The sequence below is a fragment of the Bombyx mandarina genome, chromosome 15 (genome assembly GCF_030267445.1).
Source record: "Bombyx mandarina strain Sakado chromosome 15, ASM3026744v2".
Classification (NCBI taxonomy): domain Eukaryota; kingdom Metazoa; phylum Arthropoda; class Insecta; order Lepidoptera; family Bombycidae; genus Bombyx; species Bombyx mandarina.
In genome coordinates this window covers 5,086,371-5,110,405 of record NC_143221.1, presented here as the reverse complement: position 1 = coordinate 5,110,405, position 24,035 = coordinate 5,086,371, and the positions used below count along the sequence as shown (strand labels likewise).

At 35.7% G+C, this 24,035-nt stretch overlaps 1 protein-coding gene across 4 annotated transcripts in view; it reads left to right on the top strand.

Annotated features, from left to right (window-relative positions):
• Hr4 (nuclear hormone receptor 4) overlaps positions 1-24,035 on the top strand; it is a 132,631-nt gene that overhangs the window by 62,339 nt on the left and 46,257 nt on the right. For 2 of the 4 annotated variants that reach the window (XM_089732748.1, XM_089732749.1), the window contains exon 1: positions 8,063-8,614. The exons of the other annotated variants lie outside the window; for them this stretch is intronic. In XM_089732748.1, coding sequence (XP_089588874.1) covers positions 8,612-8,614 — 3 coding nt within the window. In that variant the 5' untranslated portion in view covers positions 8,063-8,611. Of the gene's footprint in view, positions 1-8,062; positions 8,615-24,035 lie in introns of those variants that run through there. 4 annotated transcript variants of the gene reach the window in all.

The window sequence follows — 24,035 nt, the reverse complement described above, 5'->3', positions numbered from 1 at the left end:
CCAAAGTCTACGTTACAGAGAGTCAAAATAAATAAAAATTTCAACCCTATTTACCCAACACTCAGGATATATATTTAATAGATTTTGATTGGAAATAGCAATCGCAACTTAGATGCTAAGAAACGCATTTATTCGCATCACATTTAGCCCATCGTGCTTGTTTATTTATTATATTTTTATTTTATTTACCCAACACTCGAGAGATAAAATTAATAGCTTTTGGTTAGAAATAAATAACAGTAACTTAGGTGATAAGAAACGCATTTCTTCTCATCACATTCAGCCCATCGTATTTTTTTTTAGCCGCAAACCTAAATTTGTAAAGACATATACGAATTGCAACTATCGATTGGTGTTCAAAGTTTAAATGTCAGGTCATAGTCCGCTTAACTATGTCAGCGGTTCACGATCGTAAGCAATCAATAAAAAGCTAAAAGAAGACCCGGTTGGAGCTTATGAATTCTGCATGCATCTGTTCTTGTTTAAATAATTTAAACAGGGGCGCAGACTATATTCAATGGCCTAGTATTATCTTTAGTATAATCTAAAATACTGTTACTACCATGAACTCACCTAAAGTAATGATTTAAACAGAAAATAGACGCTGTAACTAAAAATATATATATGAATATGATGATCATACATGTATAAATATAATAATAAATATCCGTTAATGTTCCTTCGGAGTTGTCCGATTGCGCTGAACTAATTTTAAGTGAAATAGATGTTTTTTCTAATTGTCTCACAACTTACAGGAAAAATCTGTCGCGGATCATCTACCAATTAAATATAAATTAATCTTAAGCAATGAATGAAATGTAATCAAATCTTAGCTGTATATTTTTTTTTATTTTTAATGTTAATGCACTGTCGATTGCACCTATAATTGAGGTGACATCTGCCATGAACTTTTGTCAATTGTTCAATGTTTTGTATTGATGATCACTTTGTTGGTGCAACTTAATAAATAAATAAATAAAAATCATTAGATAGGACAGGTACTAAAATTTTTATCTTAAAACTATTCATTTTAAGTGTTACTTTTACTAGTACAGACATTCACTCAACAGATAATATAACTCCAGAGGGCTTCATATAATGAGTGTTGTGTTGTAAAATAGAAAATAATAATAATTACGTAACCAATGATAGTCATTTTAAGACAATATAAAAAATTAAGTTGTACAAATTCCATTTGCTGCAGCAGGTTAAATAGATTTAGGAGCATAGAAGTAGTTTTCTAAGTTTTATTGTTTCATTAAAAAACGCATCAAAAGTAACTAAAATATCGAATGTGACTTAAAGTGTGGCTGTTTTGACATAAATTAATAACCAGTATATTAAAAAAAAAAGAGAAGTCGACCCTTTTAGTCAGCTCTATCAAACCCTTAACATTAAGCCTCGATGAGATCTTAGAAGAATTAGCAATTCAGAATAAAGTGGCGTAGGATGCATCGAGGCGGCATGGCTGCGCTTGCGCGGCGCCCCAGTTCTCAGAGCCGAGGTCGCAAGTTCGTTCCCCGATACTTATTGATCGCGCCGACGAGGCCGAAAGGCACTTCGATGCAATAGATCCCGATACTGATACCGGCTTTTCACCCCTCGACGGACTCTAGTACTGACAATGATATAACACGAACGGCAATTCCGAAAGAATTTATGTATTTTTCAAAGACGTGCACGTAAACACACCATGTTTATGTTTTGCTTGATTACTAAGGAGCCAGGCACGCCGTATAGCTTTCAGTATGGTGACAAATATATAGTTTCCAGTATCCATTTAAAACGAATTGAGCCGTGAACTTGTGCACTAATGCAAAAAAAAAAAAAGTAATAATGAATATCCGATTTTAAATTTTTCTAATTCAGGTAAATTTTTCTAATTCTAATTCAAGGTGGGTGGCGCATTTACATTGTAGATGTCTATGGACTCCAGTAACCACTTAACACTAGGTGGGCTGTGAGCTCGTCAGGCCATCAAAGCAATAAAAAAAAAAGTCAGAGTACATAGAGTATTATTCCTTATTCCTTGAAATACTATTATTCAAATATCAATAATTCGCAGTAGTTATAAGACTACTTTTTTGTATCCAAATAACTCTACTACTCCTTTTAGTATCAGGGCATTGAATATCAAGCATTGCTTGTCTAAGTAAAAATTAATACCAGTAGCTTAAAAACTAAAAAACATGCTTAAAATGCAAGATATATAAATTGATATATTTAACAAGACAAGGTATATACGAAGACAAGACATATATATGTATGTATATATCGGTACTAGGTTATAAAACTATTGTATTGTCATCAATCCTTGATGCGTATTAAAAATTTCAAATTAGACGTTTTGAAGTCACTGAAAATGACCTTTAAAGATTCCATTGCATATAAACATACATATATGTAAAAAAAGAAAAAAAAACATAATATATACCAAGCATTATAAATATAATGTTAAAAAACGCGGTATATACTCGTATTAAAATTTCGAGATACTTTAAAAGTTATGACGTTTAAATTTGGTGATCGGGCGTTCACTTTAGGAAATCCGACCGAAGGAAATAAATTAAACTTCTTGACCCACAACTCAACAAGCTATGACGTCATTGTATTAATTGACTGCAAATTTAATTAATTTTATTAGTTACGCGAATGCTATTAGATTAAACTAGTTATAAACTTGACATTGACACAGAACTGCTTGTCTAGAAGGAAAATAGCTTAACTTGTAGGGTCAAGTTGTGTAGTCAAGCTAGAAATGATGAGCTACAAATTTACTTTATAAAGTATTCTTATTTCGTAACTCTTGCTTCTACATAAAAATATATAACTAATTTAATGAATATTACTTACATTAGTGGACGGTTTTATCGCTGACTGTTTTATGAAAGAAAAAAAACAAAAGAACTGTAAAACGACTAAAATCCTTAGAAGCGAATTGAGTTTCTTATGCATTTTTATTTTATACCAGTAAAAAAATATTTCACAAATATTTCTGCCGCGAAACTATTGCGTATTTACATTTGAAAGGTCGGTGGGCCATTGAACAATTCAACTGTTTCTTCACCTTCTGTAAGATAAGCAAAATGGAAGTCACGCTGTGAGTTTTATTGGTTCCTGAAAACGTTTCAGACACAGGTAGCCTACGAGCTCTTTTACCCATCATCACTTTTACCTGGTATGTTCATCTATAGAGTGAATTCCCCTTCTCGGTGTTCCCTGAACTCTACCTATAGGATTTTCGTCTTCAAACGAGACTCATAAGATTTATTTTTGATAGACAGAGGACAGCTATGCTTCTGGAATTAGTAGAGTCCACGGGGGAAGCTAATCAATAACATCAGGTACGCCGTTTACTGTCTGCCGTGGACGGCAGTAAAAAAAAACAATTGTTAAAGCTTCCGCTATGCGATAAAAGGTGGCGGTGTATTGCGGATTCTGTTGCTCACCAACGCTTACAAATTTTATTGTTACAGACCGCACAGTTACGCGTTGTGTTAGGTAATTGTGTGATATGTCATAAAAAATCGATTTGTTGCAAATACATTACATTTATTATTTCGTGGTAAAAGTTAATTTTTAATCTCTTTATCTATTAAATCATCAAGTTTTATAATTTATTTAGGACCTACGTAACAAATTAAAATATATGAAAAATTTATACAACTATATTTCACAACGATATCTTAGCGCAGCCTATAAAATAGTTTATGATAGATGGTTACATTGACTAGTTGATGCCCCGTCGTATAATGAATCCCGAGGGCCGAATCAGTTTAGCTAAGTCATTCATAGTACATTAACACTCGACCTGTGTACTAAAGTTCCTCGAATTTCAAACGACCTTGATAGTACTAGTATATGAACGAAGCGTATTACATCCGTTCGCAGGCTTGTGTTGTTACGGCGCGTGTCTGTGTGTGCTATCATCCGGGGTGTTATCGGTCTAAAGTAGGCCCCGGAGGTGGGTCAATGACGTTCGTCGACCCGCTGCAAGCAGCACGTGTTGGCCTCGCCACCCTCCCCTCGCTGACGACACCCCTAGCGCTCGAGCTTACCAAAATATTAATACAGCTACTACAACACAGTCTTCGCATTTATACGATTACTTAATTGTTATGTTTACCAGTTTGTATTGTGATTTTTGTGCGATGTTTGTTGCGTTATGATTGTTTTCCGGAATGTAAAACAATTACATTATGTTATTGAACAAGTATAATATTTACTACATCTATACTAATATTATAAAGAGGAAAGATTTGTTTGTTTGTTTGTTTGTTTCGAATAGGCTCCGAAACTACTGGACCGATTTGAAAAATTCTTTTGCCATTAGAAGCCGACATTGTCCCTGATGAACATAGGATACTTTTTTTAATTTTTTTTAATTTTTTTTTTTTTGTTTCATGTGTGTTTTAATGTTTCCGAAGCGAAGCGAGGGCGGGTCGCTAGTATTATTATAATTAAAATTACTTTTACGGTGTAATCTCACGTTTGTATAATTTATTGAATTATTTTTGACGTCCCGAAAACTTTATTAGGACGACTAAGGTGATGAAAAATTAAATGCGAGATTAAAGATTAAAATTATAATAGTTTTGAGTATATCTACGACTCGCAAAAACCGAAAAAAAAATGTACCAAAATTTGCTACGCTCAATTATGTTGTTTTTTTTTTTCAAATTCATAATTATGTAGTGATGAAATTCAATAAATCAAAATTACAAAGAATAACATTAACGTATTGATTTAACAAATCCCCTGAAAATTTTCTACGAAAGAAAGTCTACGGGAGAAACGGCTAGAATATCTTATTTTTTTATTGCATAGATGGGTGGACGAGCTCACAGCCCACCTGGTGTTAAGTGGTTACTGGAGCCCATAGACATCTACAACGTAAATGCGCCACCCACCTCGAGATATAACTTCTAAGATCTCAGTATAGTTACCACGGCTGCCCTACCCTTCAAACCGAAACGCATTACTGCTTCACGGCAGAAATAGGCAGGGCGGTGGTACCTACCCGCGCGGACTCACAAGAGGTCCTACCACCAGTAAATATTACGGGATTATACTTATTTAATAACGATACAGTCAACGTATTATCGAAACGCTAAACTAACAGACTAACTAAAAACTAACATGTGGCGACTCCCGTGCATCCAACCCCGCTATCAACGCTATATTGATTAATCAACCGACGTAGGCGGACAAGGTCGCCTGAGATTTTAGGTACATATGCCCTATGTACAAAATTTCAATGACATATCGTGTATAAGCTAGTCTGATGGCGAGCGGGGGGACTCCAGCGCGCAAGTACTAGTTGGGTCAATGACGTTCTTTCACCCCGTGCATCGCGACCTGAAACTAGGGCGGCTACGTAGCCCTTGGACCGTTTTGTACTTACGTGCAAGTACATACTGCATTCCCTTATGTATTTAATGCTCAGTGTGAGCGCTCATCATGTAAATGTAGATTGTTAGATATCTCATTTACAGATTACTATAAATATCAACTTGACCTTGAGCGGTTCGCTTTGAATGCGCCAGTACTGATACAACAATATGTTGGTACTGAGTTATATTCGAGTGTTACCAACAAATTGTGACTGTTTGTGAATACAGATAATAAATTATTATATACGTTTTGTAACGTGTTTACGTAATGCAGGTGCTTGTTTATTTATTACTAGGTGTGTCCCGCGGTCCCACACGTTGGAATAAATTATACGAATAAACTAGAATAGGGAGTTCGCTGTATATTTGTGTTTTTTTTTTATTAAATTATCAATACATATTACCAGTTTTTATATCTTATCATGAGCTTTGAAAGACATTAATATCCGTTCAGTAGTTTTATGTAGTGTTCGAAAGAAAAAGTAAACAGACAGCAGACAGATAAATAAATAAAAAACCTAAAGTTGTTTGTTTACGCACACGAAATCGTCTTAATCTTTTTATGAATATCATCGTTTTAAAACTTATATTTATGTTCTTTAATAATAAACATTGATATAAATTATACTTCAAAGACTACTGAATTACCACCACGACAATGTTCTTGTTGTCTTAGCACGATGGCGAAGATGCAAATGGCAAGTGTTCATTGTTGCCCTTAAACACTACTAGGGGCTGCGATGCGCCGTTGCCTGCCGTAAAATACTTTCCTTTCATTTTCAACAAATTTACTTGTTTTTTTTTTATTATTAATCGATTGATTATTTTAATTCAAGCTTTCCTCTAATCTTCCTATCGTAATGTGTGTCGTCTTTTTCATACATTAAATACCACTTGAAAAAACGATGTATGTAGATAGACGGTAAACGGCTTTTAGATAATCCAATGAAAGTATTTAACACGAATTAGAGCGTTTATATAAGGTCGTTCCTAAGCTGCCGCTTATAATAAAGACATTCTAGCTCAGAATGCACCTAAGTACCAAACTGTACTGGAGCCTTCGCTCACGTACTCGTAAAAGTAGATAGAATGTCTAAGTCAGCCAGGCCAGTAGGAGCCAAGGCTAGGTTGTGCAATGTATGCGGACAATTTTGAACTTTATCTGTTCAACGGCACAGTACAAGTTCCGTTGTTACGTGTGGTCAATGACGTTCGTTGACTCGAGCGTTCGATCGCAGTGCTGTTTTCCTTCTCCGTTTTCATGTATTGATATTAGAAACTATAAATATGATTTCTGTTATTAATATTTCTGATTTAAAATTAATACTTCTGAGCAAAATTATGTGTGAATACATTTTTAGACTGGAATGTAGGGTTTAATGAACTTTTAATAAATGTTACCAAATTCATGATTTTTCCTAAATAATTTTCTTTGTTTGTTCCGTTGCGTACTCGATTTGAATAGAACAATGCAAATTATTTGATTTGACGATTCTCTTTATTTGATAAGGCAATAAATGTTATCTGGTCATTTTATAATTACAGACACACAAGAATAAAAAGAAAAGTGTATTTTTTATTTATGCACTGATAAACTTTTTATATTGTTTACTTTTGAATAACTATCATATAAATATGCGACAACTTATTCTAAACTTATTTATAAGAAAACAACATGGCTGAGAGAATAAGACACCCGGAGCTGTTTAAAAAAATCTTGGCCATCGCAAGATCATACAACTCAAGGTTCGTTGATAGTAACAAACACTGATTCCGCGTTCAATCTATCATGTCGTAATACGCAGTTATTTTGAACGGCAGAAGGTTTATTTCATTTGTCGTGTTGCGAGCAAGCACCAACGGCCGAGAGCCCTTGTGCGTCACAGAATGGCAGGCGAATTTTGCGCGTCAGAGGTCTCCGTTGTGTGGTCGTTGTGTACGTGAGGTGGCTTGGAGCTCGTGACCTAATTTCGCAGCTGGTGGTTTCAGCAGCAACGTGGGGCGCCGCGGGTGCATGTGGGGTGCGGGGGGCAGCACGGCGCGGCGTGTCAATGCCGTTCGTTGACTCGCAGCAGCGGATCGACGCGGCCTCCGCCTTACATAACCACCGACAATGAGCGCTCGCCGAATGCGTCCGATCCACCGACGCTTACGTTTAATAGATGGGATGCGACGACTCCCCTCGCAATTCTGTACTTAAATTCTAAATCAAAATAAAACGTCCCGGCAGTCCCGGCACCTATATATCTCTACCCAATATGGCCATTATTCTCATATAATACCATTAGATTCAGATTCTTTAACTGTTTTAAAATGATTTAAAAAATTCAATTTATTTCAATTGATTTGACTTCATCATTGCCTACTGCAATAATTAAGTGATTTTGGAATAATAGCAGCTTAAAAAAACTGCGGATAACAGTAATAATTTGAATATTGTTTTTCAAGGTTACTGTAATCAATGTTGGCTATTCGTAGTAGGGGTGCTGTGGGTTGATAATATTATCACATAATGTACCAGTTATTTTTAACAAAAGCGTTAGGTGCCCTTCATGCAGTGATGTTTATGGATCCTGATAAAATTTAACAAGAGATGGGTCGTAAGAGCGACTAATGCAAACTTAATAAAAAAAGCTTGCCCTTGCCTTTTTGAAATGTCAGATATTTTAAATTGATAGAATTTAAAAAAATACTAATATGATGAACAAATGATATTGTGGGAGAGTGAGTTCGATAGATGTAAACTTGAATGGGGCAAGTGCGCGTCCAATGAAACGGCGGTGGGATGAGCAGCAAACAAGACGAGCAAGGGCGGGCGGGATGCCGGCCGGCACCCGTGCCGCCTTGGGTGAAAGATGCGCGAGCGCGAGGTGCGGGGCGCGGCGGCACCACAGCTCTCGGGTAGAGCCGCGCGCCACAGCTAGTTCGTCGAGTGCACCGCGCCGCAGCCTCACACAAACAAAACTTTAGTTAGTAACCTACTTCCGTGCGGGCGCCAACCGCGAGCGCGTCTCCCGCTCTGTTGCACGCTCGCTCGCCCCGTGTGTACCGCAGCCCATACTTGCTGCCTACTTTATGACACGTTTCAGTGATGAACTGTTTTAACAGAACTGTTGTATAAGGTTCGCTCTCCAGTTCCGGCTGCGGCCGTTTCATTTGAATGGACAGGAACCAGATAGAGCTGAAAGGACGTCAAGCCAAGTTGAACGAAATGTTTTATGGTGAGATGATGATGTGTTCGTCTTGTACAGCTTTTATATTATTTTTCACGTTGGCATGCACTTTTCAGTCTCGTCGTTTCATTCATTGTTTTCTTAGAAATCGGCAACGCACTCGTGTTTTACTATTGACATAATATTTTAAGCTGATGATATAAAGCAATTATAGAATAAACAAACTGTTTATTTCAGAGCAGTAAAAATCTCGTTCGAATTGCTTACAATACATGCCATAGTAGACGATAAAATATAATGATGTACTTAGTCGGTATTTCACAGTTTTACGGTAATGTCAAATGTGAATTAATAGGCTTTTTGATTCAATGGTAATCAATATAATATATAATATATTTGTAACTATTAAACTAAAAACTGCCTATTCAACTAAAAACACTTTTACAATTTTAAATAGGCAAAGGTGAAATACTTCGACCTAAAATTTACAAAATTGAGTTTTATTAATTATCAGTTAAATTTTTTTCAATTGTATTGCCATCAACGCCTCTTTTCTCTAAAATTCTTAAATTTCACTCATATACAAAATATTACCTAGCATTTCAACATAGTTGCTTTGAATGGTTTAATTACGCTTAAAAAAAAAGTCCAAATGTCAATTTTCTCATGCAAAATTATTAACGCTGAGGTCGGCCATATTGGATTTTTATTAAAACAGTGTCGCCCTCTAGCGCTAAATTTAACTATGATATCATTGAATCTTTGTTTCATTTGTTTGTTGGCGATTTTCAAGTATTTCTGTGCATATCTGCAATGATTATTAAAATATGGGTTATCAGGGTATTATCGTTTGTTTTGAAGACTTTATCTACAGAACGTTCATTAAATTATGAGCCCAATTCTGTATGTCTGTCAGATGTTAATGCAGAATTATAAATATTTAAGCATTAATACTAATCGCGCTACAAAAATATCTCTCCATTTCATTTAGTGTAAGATTGTTTTTGGATTGGGGTTCAACTCATATAGATCTTATAATTACGAGTCTACTTAATCCTTCTTATTCTTATGTCAAGATCTATTACAGTATAGTATATATTAAAGAAATCCAGTTATATATATATTTCATTTGTTATCCAAAGCAGATGAAACTGCGGTGTACCTGATATTTAGTTACTGGAGTCCATATCACAGAGTACAATCCATCATCTACGAAGTAGTTTCCATTCCATTATTAAAACAATAATAGAATTAATAATTAAAATATTAAGATCTTAATTAGTATAAACAATAAAAAGACAATATATTTAACAAAAAAAAAAACTCACGTTACATATTAAAACTATTCTTATACGATAATGTCAATCACATGCTTGAATCCACACGGATGGTGTAGCAGATGCACCGCACATTTTTTCAAGAGTTTCGAAAAGATTAATTCGCAGTAAATTAATGATGACTTTAAAACTTTTTGTTAATCCGTAATGAAGTCGGCTACCTAAAGTGAGTCAGAGAGCGGTAAGTTAGATATGAGAAGTGGGTTGGTATTTAGCTTGTGGAAGCACTTTCGTGACTCCCAACTGATTATGTGTCAAAACTTACTGGTATTGAAACTACTTTTGGAAAATAAAATCCGCATAGTAAATATAAATATATACGTTCTTTATTTAATAAAAACAAAAGTTTTTTAAGAGACAATTTTATTTTTTTTCATTTTTCTTATATAGATATCTAATTTTATTTTTAGTAGTATTGCCTAAATTATAACACATTATCACTACTAAAAGCTACGATCGATGCATTATTGAATTTCAGTTGTTCGATCTATCGAAAAATCCGTTAAGGCGCTGGTCAATGACGATCTGAAAATAGTTTCGTGTTAAAAATAAGGTTGAAAGCTTTTCGATGTTGTCCCTAAGGTGGTGTTAATATTGAAAGGTTTTAAATTATTTGATCTATGATAAATTAATATAATAACTCGTTTAAATCTTGTAGTGTTGAACTATCAATTAAATTCCGAAAAATGAATGTTACCAGCGTCCATCTAGTAGACCAAATATTTAAATATGTTTTTTTTTGCACTGTTAACGAGATTGAAATATTTTGTTAATATTTTGTGGTCAAGTGGTCACCGCAGCCTGTCGTAGATATCGACCACGTCAATGCCGCTGCCCACCATCAGACATAAGTTCTAAGCCTCAGTTCTTACAGTACAACGGCTGCTCCACCATTCAAACCGAAACGCATTACTGCTTCATGGCAGAAATAGGTAAAGTGGTGGTACCCACCCGTGCGGGCTCACATGACGTCTTATAACCAGTATATATAAATTACAATCATAACCCTTGAATCTCGAGAGAGAAACATGCCACGTGGTTCCACTGCATGTATTGAAAAGAGCGTAAGCGACACTGAGTATTGTGAGACTTATTTCTCATGAAAACATTTAAATAAAAATTTCTTAAAAGTATCAAAATGTTTTTGTCAATAACGAATTCATATAACTGATAAATTTGGAAAGTAGGTAAGATTAAGATAGCTTTTTAGTACAACGACCTTAATTAAGTCTCTACCGTATAGCATTCGTTGGTAACACTATAACAACACACACACAAAAATAAAAGTGAGAATTTCAACTATCTCTTAACTCTATCATTTCATTACAATACCTAAGTTCTAACTAATACGTACTCTAAGTTTCCATGCGTGTCGTAACGCGCGAATTCGTACGTGCCGGCGAGCTGCGTTTGTGTGATTTTTTGACTAAATCACGCACACACGCGTAGCTGCGAAACTAGGTCGGTTCAGTGACCTATATGTTTATCTAACGATTGTGGCGCGAAAGGCCCGCCTAGCTCTGTTATCATTATCGCGGCCTGTTCGCATTTTCGTGCACTCGTATAGGGTTATCTGGTGGGCAACCTGTCTCCTGCACTGCCCGGACAAAACATGCTATGATATTTGACACTTGTGAATTTACGATACAAATATGTACATACATTATATTCTGATAATTCCGCAACTAGTTCACAGTGATCTGACTAAAGTTTTCCACATTTTCGCGGTTAATTTTATGTGACGATACTATATTTCACAATTTAATGTTACGATAATATTTTTCTTCTAAGCATTCATGTAGTACAGTATACGTACTGAGAAAATCTAAATCTATGGGAAATTGAGATTTGAAAATTGGAGGAAATGTTTATTCAAAATTAACGAAGAGTTTTTTAATTGCATCGTAAAGCTATAAAATAAATGCTTCAAGATATTATATTTTAGAAAAATCTTTTTTAAAAGAAAATTTAAACACACGCTTTTTTTTTAAATCTAATTTGAAACTCGAACTTTTAGAGACCAAACTATTGTCGCATTAATCTTTAAAAAAATATATATGAATCTACAGTTTTTATGAATGAAACTTCATAGTTCGAATTACCAATTCATAGATGGCGTTATAAACAGGAGTCGTGCGTGTTTACGAGCTCACTGTTTTTTACTTCACAAACTTCATGAAAAATAATCATAAGTCATGTCTATAACAATTTCCATTTAATAAATAAAATTAACTTTAATTATGCTAAGTCATGAACTCAATTCTAAAATTAAAAGACCATTTATCTAGTAAACTTTAAGTAATTATCTATTTTAAAGGTTTAATATGATTTTATTAATATCAGATTGCTTAGCATTCATTGGCAATTATAGGCAGCGTCTTGGCTATGCTTCTGATATTGCTGTAATCCATAAGCAACGGTGACAGCTTACAGATGTCAGATGGACCGTATGGTTGTTGCCTAAAAGACAGTAATTTTTTTTTTTGACATAACCAATGATATTTAAATCATATTTCTCGAAATGTGTTCAAGTGATGTCGAAGGGCTGCCCTAAACAATTAACACCGGTGTGCTTAGTGCGAGTTTTTTATCTTCTCGATCTCCATACAAATTTAAGTTAACTTTTACGCTATCGGAACGTTAAAAAACTCGCACTGAGCACACAGATCAGCTCCAAGCTCGTATTCAAATCTAGGGCGAAAGTTTAGCAATTGTAAGTAATGGTGAGCACATTTTTGTGGTGAGTAATAACAAAATGAAATAGCACAAAACGGAAAGATCTTTCTTTTCTTGTTAACGCAATACTCATCAGATTAAAAGTTTTTTACAACCCATATCAACTAATTAGGAAAATTAAGGAACTTGCAACTAGGTTATGAAAACAGAATACAAAAACAATAATATGGAGATGTTATAATTATTAACGTTCAAATTCGTTTGAAAAGTGTTTGAATTTTAACCACAAATTAGACAGGAAAACAAATTCGCTATAACATTTTTAAACGGAGTAGTAAATTATGGTATTCAAAAATATTAAACAATGTTTAGTAGCAAAAACGAAAACGCTGTTATATTTAATCTGGTGAATGTCATCTAGTAACTCGGAGAAACTTTAGATTAATATCCTAAATTACTTTTTCGTTTAATTCACTTTCACTTGGCAATACAAATGCTATTTGGTTTGTTTTAGACACAGAAATGTAGGTATATCCTGCTTATGGGAGGGCAATTTCTTTGAATATTGCAGAAGCTGGCGAATATACTAACACTTTTAGTTTTGCCGTTATTTAAATCCTTTGTAAGCGTTCTCCAACTCTAAGTCAATGGAGTAAGGCTTAGTATAAAATGAGCTTGCTTATTCTCGTAGCTATATTCTTCGCCAAGGACGGTGAAAGTTGAGTGAAAGGACGTGCAACACTGACGTCATATAACTGAATACTATTGTTCATTTCGGTATTGTTCATGCTTGTGAAGCAAAAAGACTCTAATGAATACCTATTATAGTTATTATCGAAAAGAAACGCATTTAAGAAGACATATTCTTTATTTCGTTTACAGTGGCCCAGAGCTTCCCAGTCTTTCTTATTTCTCCTTACCTATCGCTTGTAGCCTAAGGGGCTATTCCAACTACGCGTGGTCTAGAGCTCACGGGGTTCAACTTCGGAGATTTTGCTAACGTCTGCCCTAGCAAGAGTACGGCTTCGCTGAATTTACCACCGGATCGGAATCGCAACCCACTGGGAAGATCTGGGGAGAAACTCAGTGGGCTGTGTCTATGGGTTAATTTACTCGTCGAGCCCTTCGTCGCAAGCGACGGGTTCGACGAGGACTGTGACCGGAGCCTAACAAGAATAGTATAGGCCTATAATATAGATGTTATTACATTTAGTGTAGATATAGTTACCATATAGTACACAATAGTTGTCTATGGTATATCTCCAGTAAAACTCTTTACGTGTTACGTCATTAATCAAATTCAATTCATTTAAGTAGTAAAATCCTTTGTCTATTCTAATATTTGTATTCGTCCTCCTAGACACACAGTATTAGCTAGTGCAACGTGAATTTATAGCAATTAGTACACAAGCCGGTTACCTTCAAACACTAGAAACGATTGTCGCCCTTCATTTTCGTTAGCGCCGTCCACATTTCATGAAGGTGAACGCTGGCAACTCAAATCATCATTCGCATTGCTGTATCTCTTTCCTGTGCATAGTTCGCGCGATTAGAGCAAACGGGACGTATCAATAGTTAGCTGTGATTAGTCTAACACGCTTAGGCTTTAAGGTCACTTGGACAAAACATAGAAGCGTCAACGAACGCTGGCAAGGTGACGCGTTGTCACTAGGAATTTATTATCGTTGCCAGTATAGTAGTAATACGCGTTACATATAAGATTGCACATTGGAAAATTCATGCGTATGTAACGTATAAATGTATAAATGTAACGGGTTTTTATATTCAGTTTGTAGTATAATAAGATATCTTGGCAAATTCCATTTGAAAAAGGAACGATGTTTCTTTTTAATATAGACACAAAAGGAACTAACTGAATTAAATTTGTTTATCAATATTTGATTTTGTTAGGAAATGTTAAGAATTCAAAATTATTACTGAATTCCTTAACTTTTGAATTATTTATAAATTTATACGATATTAGTTGTAACTTCTAGTCAGTTTTCGATTAGGTAAATTTAATCCACGTTGCATGATACATTTATAATCTTTACGTCTCATTCTTTCACGTCTGCAGTAGTCTGTTACCGGGCTCGCTATTGTACTAATAGAACTAGAAGACAACAAACAATTATTATTATTAGAATGTAATGAGAATAACAAAGTTACCAGAAAAAAAAATCGACACAAACATGAAACAAAATAACAAAATTGAGACGTTACGATTTTGTTGATTAAATTGAATTTCATTGAATTTAAATTGAAATTCAATTTGAAAAACGAAATAGAGCAAACCTTGTAAAGCACAAATTATTACCATACCTCTATAGCTAAAGTCGTTGCAATTTATATATTTCACTAAGGGACTTTCAAATCCACTATTACACAATTCAAATAATTGATGTTAGTTCAACGTTTTATGTCACATTAATAACTGTAATAAATTAACGACGTTGCATAGATACCGTTAGAATTGAAAACCAACAATTAGCCAACTATATAATTTATAGGGTATTACGTTTTGAAATTAACAATCATTCACTCATTTTATGGCGCCTTATTCTAAGTAACTGGTTAATGCGGCTGGTGATTGACTGTACATTACTTGGGGCTCATAGATACGTGGTTCTGGGATACATTAGAACTCCGCAACATCTTAAGCTAGTGTTCATTTTAGACTTCTATTTAATTAAAAGTGATGAATCAAGTAAAATGTTGACTAGATCGGTGAGTTATTGGAATAACAGTTGCCTGTGAACACGGACCCTGAAGTATAAAAAATGTCGGATATGATAAGAAAAAAACGGGAGAAAAAACTGTAAAACTAGATACAATTATGTCTACGACACGCTAAATTCGCAGAAAATACTTTTATGAAATTAAGTTAATATCGTAATTGTATTAGTAAAGCTTTAGTGTTATTACAGATTTTGTAAAAGAATGTAAAATACAGTTTAATTTCAAAAGAATTGAGATAGTGTATATAGAAATTGTTTGAGATGATCCATTTCGTTTTCATCATCGCACTGCGCGCCTCCGGAGCGAAGTTGTAACTAACTATACTGAGACCTTAGAACTTATATCTCAAGGTGGGTGGCGCATTTACGTTGTAGATGTCTATGGGCTCCGGTAACCATTTAACACCAGGTGGGCTGTGAGCTCGTCCACCTATCTAAGCAATAAAAAAAAAGTTCATCCAAAATCCAAATTACCAAGATCTTTTTTGCCACGTACTATCCGGTTTTGGAGTGAACTCCCTTCCACGGTGTTTCCTTAGCGCTATGACACATCTTCCTTCAAACGAGATTTTCGGTGAGTACTCAGCAGTAGACAGCGGTTTCTACCCCTGGCATTTTTGATATTCATGAGCGACGGTAACTGCTCACCAGCAGATTATTAAGGTGGTAGGACCTCTTGTGAGTCCGCGCGGTAAGGTAGCACCACCCCGCCTATTTCTACCATGAAGCAGATTGTTAAGGTGGTAGGACCTCTTGTGAGTCCGCGCGGTTAGGTACCACCACCCCGCCTATTTCTACCGTGAAGCAGTAATGCGTTTCGATTTGAAGAGTGGGGCAGCCGTTGTAACTACACTGAGACCTTAGAACTTTATCTCAAGGTGGGTGGCGCATTTGCGTTGTAAATGTCTATGGGCTCCAGTAACCACTTAACATCAGGTGGGCTGTGAGCTCATTCGCTCATCTAAGCAATAAAAAAAACGAAAAAAAGATGGATCGTATGCTCGTTTGCTTAGAAGGGAAATAACAAAAAGAAAAGAAAAGAAGTCCTTTTATACAATATCCCCAATTTTTTTTATCGAAGGTATGCGATGCTTGTCGGCAGTGTCATAAGTCATAGTTCTATTTTAGATTTTTCCAGTAAGAGGCACACGTGTATAATTTTATCCGCACATGGTTAGTAGTGAGTAACAGAGCGGCGGGAGCGAGTTCTCTAAAATTAGGGTCAATGATAAGACTGTAAAGCCGTCAGCGGTTTGATGCGTTGCTTCGTGTAGACAATTTAACCGCTAAATAAATTCGACTTGGATTTTTTCTTTCTTGTTTTATAGCATTAGATCGGTTTGCCCTATGCAATCTTAAGGCAAACCCGATTCTAAGTGGTTGCTAAGTCATTGGCAGTTTGAATGCTACCACCGAGTTTGAGAAATGAGGTAAAACTCTTAATTGCATGAGGTAAAGGCTGTCTGCAACCAGATATATATCTTCTGTTACTGGTGGTAGGACCTCTTGTGAGTCCGCGCGGGAAGGTACCACCACCCTGCCTATTTCTGCCGTGAAGCAGTAATGCGTTTCGGTTTGAAGGGTGGGGTAGCCGTTGTAACTATACTGAGACCCTTAGAGCTTATATCTCAAGGTGGGTGGCGCATTTACGTTGTAGATGTCTATGGACTCCAGTAACCACTTGACACCAGGTGGGCTGTGAGATCGTCCACCCATCAAAGCAATAAAAAAAATCTTCGCGGCCGAGATAGGCAGGATTGCGATATCGCACAGTTCTGGCTCACAATATGCCCTACCAATAGTGATCTTGGCGTTCTTTCTAATTAAAAGGTGCCGTAGATTGCTGTATTGTTATGTGAAACATTTCGTTTTGCATATGTCTTTCTACCACTATGTAAGGCCCAACGTGTTGAAAGCTCCAATTGTTATTCGGACTGATTATTTCCATGTCAAATCTCCACGATGACGATTATTACTAAAAATATCTTACCGTTTGTATCTCGCACTTTTACTTTTATTTTACACGGTCTAAGAAATTATAATGTCTCAAAGGTACTGAAGGATTATTTAAAATCGTAATTTTCGTAATGTTGCTTCAACAAGACTTGTCCACTTATCATAAATAACGCAAAATAACATCACATATGAGGTAAAATTAAAACACGTAAACAATGTAATAGACCTGGAATTTTAAATTATCATTAAAGATTACAGACTTAAAATCACATATTATCGAAACTGATCCTCTTCTCCATGATGAAAATAAAAATAGATTATAATAAAATAACATACCTTAAAAAGTAGTCCCTCGATATGTTGTTCCCACGAGTTCTAAACCCATATAAACTGCTTTCAAAGACAAACGTAAATTACTCTAGCTGTCTTACCGAAACATATCTTTCAAAGGCCCTTCAATACTTTTCCTAACAAGGTGTAGCGGATACCAACAGCGCCAACTACGGTTCCTAGAAATGTCGGTTTTATCGAACACAGCTTGTTGCGTAAACCGAACTAAGTTCAAGAGTTGCAACAAAGATAAAGTACTTGCTTCACAGTGGGCTATGTACTTTAATAGTGTGAACTAAATGAAATATTAACATACTAAATTATCCGTTATGTACTTTAAGAGTGTGAACCAAACGGAATATTAACGTACTAAATCATCTATTAATTGAAATCTGTGTATATTAAATAAGAAAAAAAAAATACAGTCGAAACTATAAACAGGAAATCATTCTTGTATGTAAAAACATTATCTCCCAAGAATTAATTGTTAATTGTATGTTTGATGGGTGGCGCACTTACGTTGTAAATGTCTATGGGTTGCAGTAACCACTTAACACCAGGTGGGCTGTGAGATCGTCCACCCATCTAAGCAATAAAAAAAATATGTCCATAACATATTTATAACAATTACTCGGCTGAATTTTGTTTGAATATCACATGAGATTTGGGAATAGATTGCAAATTGTTTTGTTCAATTTTCGCTTGCAGTAGGACTTGTTATTGCTTGTAAGGCTTCCCACGCAGGCTGTAGGCCCAGCGGCCTTGCCTGCAAACCTTTGTACGCCTGCAATGTTGCTACGAAGTCACGGACTCGAGCCTCCGTCTATTGTTTCTAATCTCATTGTTGACGCTAATTTACAATATAAATTTGTCTACTTTGGTACCGAGGGTATGAATAACAGAAATCTAAGCAAACACGCCTTGGTAGTAATCGACTCCGATCTAATATGATTTTTTTACGCTGTAGAAGGCAGTTGTAGTATAATTATTTATTTGTTGCATAGATGGATGGACAAGCTCACAGCCCACCACAGTGTTAAGTGGTTACTAGAGCCCATAGAAATCTACAACATAACATGCCGCCACTCATCTTGAGATATAAGTTCTAAGGTCTCAGTATACACAACGGCTGCCCCACCCTTCAAACCGAAACGCATTACTTCTTCACGGCAGAAATAGGCAAGGTGGTGGTATCTACCCGTACGGACCCACAAGAGATCCTGCCACCAGTAATTACGCAAATTATAATTTTGCGGGTTTGTTTTTTATTACACGATGCTATTCCATCACCGTGGAAGTCAATTGTGAACATTTATTAAGTACGTACTTCATTACAGAAATGGGTTTTTTTTATTGCCTTTGTAGGCAGACGAGCATACGGCCCACCTGATGGTAAGTGGTCACCGTCGCTCATGGACGTCAGCAATGCCAGGGGCAGAGCCAAGCCGCTGCCTACCAAAATTTTACAACCTATAAAATAGAAAAAGACACTACACTTTCACTTGTATTCGAGACGTTAGTTGTTGCGCAACCAGCTACCAAATCAAATATCATCTTCTGGGAGTTAACATTAATTACGTAATAGGAAATAAAATTACAAATCGAAATGTAATAAATTATGGGATTACAAAAAAATATATATTAATTAACTGATCAAGTTCAATAGTTGTTCCACGCCCGGTATTTACATAATGGTGTGACTCTAAGAAGAGAAAAGATTTCGTTCGATTTTCAATTTACTTTGTTGACGAAATAAAGTTTCAACTCAAATACACATTATATTAAATTCACAGTATTAATATAATATTCTCGACATTTCTTACTACCCTTGATCTCAACCGAATATGTTTACAGCTCACTTGATGTTATGTTGGTGCCGTCGCCTATTGCCAAGACCAAGCGAAAATAAAAATCGCGTTTGATGTAGGATATCTCATTTTTTCCCAATTCAAATCACAGCCAATTTGCCAAAAAATATTCTATTGTTTATTTAAGAAATCCTTAAACAACATTTACGAATAGAACCGGGTTGTCAATATAATTATTCCAATCAATCCTAAATGATGTCCTAACACTAAATGAAAACAGAGGTGAATGATCTTGAAATATGATCCGCCCCTAAAACATTATGGAAAGCGAGGTGCCATACTATGAATAGATGATGACCTTTCAAATGATGCGTCAGCTAAACTTATCCATGATGTAACAACGAACGCCCGGAGATCCATGTGTTAATATTGTGTGTACGTATAGGTGGCACGATCAGCTATCGAAAGAGAAAGTGGTATGGCCTGTGTGGTGCTTGACCGCTTCTGGTGGTTACGGAAACGAAAACGCTTTAATAATATGGAAAGAGAATATTTTTTGAGTAAAATAAAAAAACAATTCCAAAACTTGATTATATTTTAAATTTGTCGCTATTCAATTTTATTCACAAAAACAATAAAATTTAACCAAACATTTTTATGAATTACTTTAATGTAATATAGAAAAAGAAAAACGGAAATAAAACTCTTAAAATTTACATAATAATATGTAAATTAAAGTTTATAAATAAGTTAAATAGAGAATTTGTAAATGTTAGGAAAGTGCGGCCATTTTTTACTTACTCCCTGCTAACCGATACGTATAATCACACGATAGACAGGTTACAAAAATGTCATAATATACAAAATTTGCGAATCAAATGCACGAAGTCCACGATAAAGGAATAGCATAGTGTAATTAAAATTTGTGTAATTACTTGTAGAAAGTCTAATGTGACGACACATCTAGGTACCACCAACCCGCCCGTTTCTGTCCCAAAGCAGAAATGCGATCCGACTTCAAGGCTCAGACGGACAATATAATTAATGACAATATAATAAATAATACGGGTTCAAGCTACCAATTAACATCACTAACCGTGAGCATTTTCGTCTATGCAGAGAAAAGGTATAAAGAAAAAAGAGCACGTGACTGTAAGTGTAACTATACTGAGACCTTAGAACTTATATCTCAAGGTGGGTGGCGCATTTACGTTGTAGATGTCTACGGGCTCCAGTAATCACTTAACACCAGGTGGGCTGTGAGCTCGTCCACCCAGCTAAGTAATAAAAAAAAAACGTGAATGCTTATTCCTAGGGGAAGTACTTTTATGTTGAGAATGTTTTACGCAGGGTACCGTTAACGGGCCATGCGCTCGCGCAGCCTAGACCGACAATTACTCTCGCTTTCAACTTAAGGTTCGTTCACATTTACAGACGTGACGTGACTCGAGAAATTGAAATTATTTTATAGTTTAAACTCGCTTTCAAGATTGCCGTGTCAGTGGAAGTAAAATGATGTTTACGGTATGATGCTTTCAAAAGTGTGAGTATTTAGCTGTATTAAATTTCGCGTTGTTAAACGAGTCGGAATTTGAATAACGTTGATTTACCTTTGTTCATGTAAACGATACTAAAATGACAGCAATTACTAAACATTTAAATGATAAATACAGTTCCTAATTAGATAACTGGTTTTGTGCATTTAAGTGTAATTAATATGTCAGTTTTAAAAATGAAATGTTTCTAGTTTGAAATTACGGTGTTTTCATCAAAATCAATTGAAATTGAATTTATTCGTGACGCGTAATGGACCCTACATATGCATGACGTATCAAATAACAATTCCGTCAATGAGTCACGTGCTACTCATACAAAACGGCGCAGGTTATTTTCAACCTATCCTTTTTACGTTGCCACTGACGAGAACGAAAAAATAAATATGGCGACTGGCTTTGATTCGACGCGAATCAACGTCCGCGATCAACAACATTGAAAATAAAATCTCGTGAAGCAAGCACTAAAACATGAAGCCTTGACCACGGGTGGCTGACATTAAAACTCACGCGCCTTTCACGGACCGTTCAGGTGTCCGTTGTATAATCGACTTTCCATTTCTTCGAGTTAAAGTATCTTGCAGACAATACGACGAACAATAACAAGACAATAATGATTCTTAACGCGAATGATATTTAAAGTGAAATCCTTTTGTATTTCTTCAACGGAAATAGAATGAACTAAAATAAGTGTTTTTGTTTTAATTACTTTTATCGGATATTAATTTCAGTGATTTTATTTCAAACAAATTTCGTAACAGTACATATAAACGGCGCGGCGTGATTACTACCTGTGCTTGTTTAAAGCATTCGATAAAATTGCTAGTGTAAAAACAGCTTTATTCGCGATATCGCCTTACGAAACCAGCGGTCTCGCCGCGAGTTAAGGTCGCCGATATGTGGCAATTTTCCCATTTCGAAGAGTAGCTGAACCTTGACCTAGGAATTAAATAAAATTTAATTTCGTCACTCACGCTTTGCGCGCTCACATATTGCAATTTGCATGCACACATTTTAAATTTATAGCGAAACGTGTTATTTATTCTCAACGAAATCAGAATTTTAATACTGATACTGTTTTTTTTTGTTTTTTCATACATAACTCTTTTGAAACCGTTCATTAGAAGGCGATACACGATACGTCCAATTGGGCTTTGCGTCATTCTTGCAGGCTTCCAACAGACTAAAAGGGGCTTGGTACCAATAAGCTTATAAACGCTAAGCGCATAAATGAATAAAGACAATAGGTTTTCAGGTAAATTCAGTTTGGATTGCACCGCGGTCGATAGATGGCACTGGCCGGTACGCAAGAGCATCGCAAACAGGGGCGCGCGCACATGTTGCGCCACCGCTGGTTGGTTCTTTACGCAATGCGGCCGTTCACCCCGGAAGACGTTTTCCTCGGCGTTTCTTTAGCAGTGTGTTACTGTGGCAAGCTCGCGTGACTAGCTCGCGTGTTTTTATAAGTACCTTTAACACCCTCAGGTCCGATTCATACAACTCGCACACACGAGCTATATAAATCGAATAGTTTATCGGGTAAATCTATATTTTAATACGTGAAGCAAAAACTTTGTATCCCTTTTACGAAAATTGCGCGGACGGAGTAGTATGAAATTTTCCACACTTATACAGGATATAGCGAAGAAGTGCACAATGCTAATTTTTTTTTTAAATAATGCATATAAGATACATTAAATCAATAAAGAAAACATTACACACACTACATACCATGTATTTGACGCACACACGCATGCATACTATTTATTGTCAAACTTTTGTTCTTGACGTCTGTGGTCAAATTGAGAATAGATTAAATATTGTTTGTCTTTATTAATATTTTTTTATAGTGTAGCCTTGGCGAAATTTCTGATTATAGAAGTATAAAATACAATCATAACAGTGAACAAACTTACAATTCCAATTAATTATAGTCCAATTTCGACTACTGCGGGACCTCTAGTATATGTATATTGGTCTACGCTTTGAAACTTCATTTGACGTACGCCATTATAATAATCTCAGCAGTCATAATGTAAATTGGTCGCTTGGCTTCTTATTTAATTATTTTAAATTTGAATATTACAAAAATAAATGACGTAACGGAAATATTTCACAGCTTTCAAGATGCTCATTTCGTTTGTCGTCGTACTCAACTTTTATTTTCGATGAAGGAACGTTTTACGAGTGACTGCAGAAGCATTACCACCAGTTTTTATACGAATATTAATTCACTTGACCCATCTTCGTTTCCCTGTAATTCACAGGCCGCATCCGTCGCATCGTTCAGAAATAATTCTCGTCAGATTTTTCAGTATACGCAGTTTTTTAATACTCTTGTTTTAGGGTCACCATTAAAACGTGCAGTTTTAATACGAACAATAAACATTTTACAGGGACTACTGTGTAAACAGAAACATTTTCTAAATAAAACAACGATCGATCAAACGACACACGGTCTTGCAACACATCCTCTGAAATAGATTAACAAGTTGTAAACATGGAAACTAAAACACACACTATCCGTTGACTCTGAGGCCGTGTAATATTTCTGGTAGCTGGGTTAACGAGAGTTTGTATGAGGAAATTCGCTTAAACGTTTGGTCTCGGGGCTATTTCGTAACTTGTGCAATCAACGCATGCTGAATCAAATGTAAATTTATAAGACAATACAATTCGGGACCTTATTTATTTCGTAATTGATTTTGCACGATATCATGTTATTTCTGCCGTGAAGCAGTAATGCGTTTCGGTTTGAAGGGTGGGGCAGCCGTTGTAACTATACTTGAGACCTTAGAACTTATATCTCAAAGTGGGTGGCGCATTTACGTCGTAGATGTCAATGGACTCCAGTAACACCAAGTGGGCTGTGAGATCGTCCACCCATCTAAGCAATAAAAAAAAGGGGCGTGAATGTTAGTGCTATAGATAAACACCTTTCTATAGAATATACGAAATTTAAGCTTTAAGATAAATTTTGCTTATGTCTAGCGCGAGAACTTACGTCTTAATGTGGGCACCAACTCCCACCTACCCGACGTACCGCAAGCTCTCTTACAAAACTAAGTTGA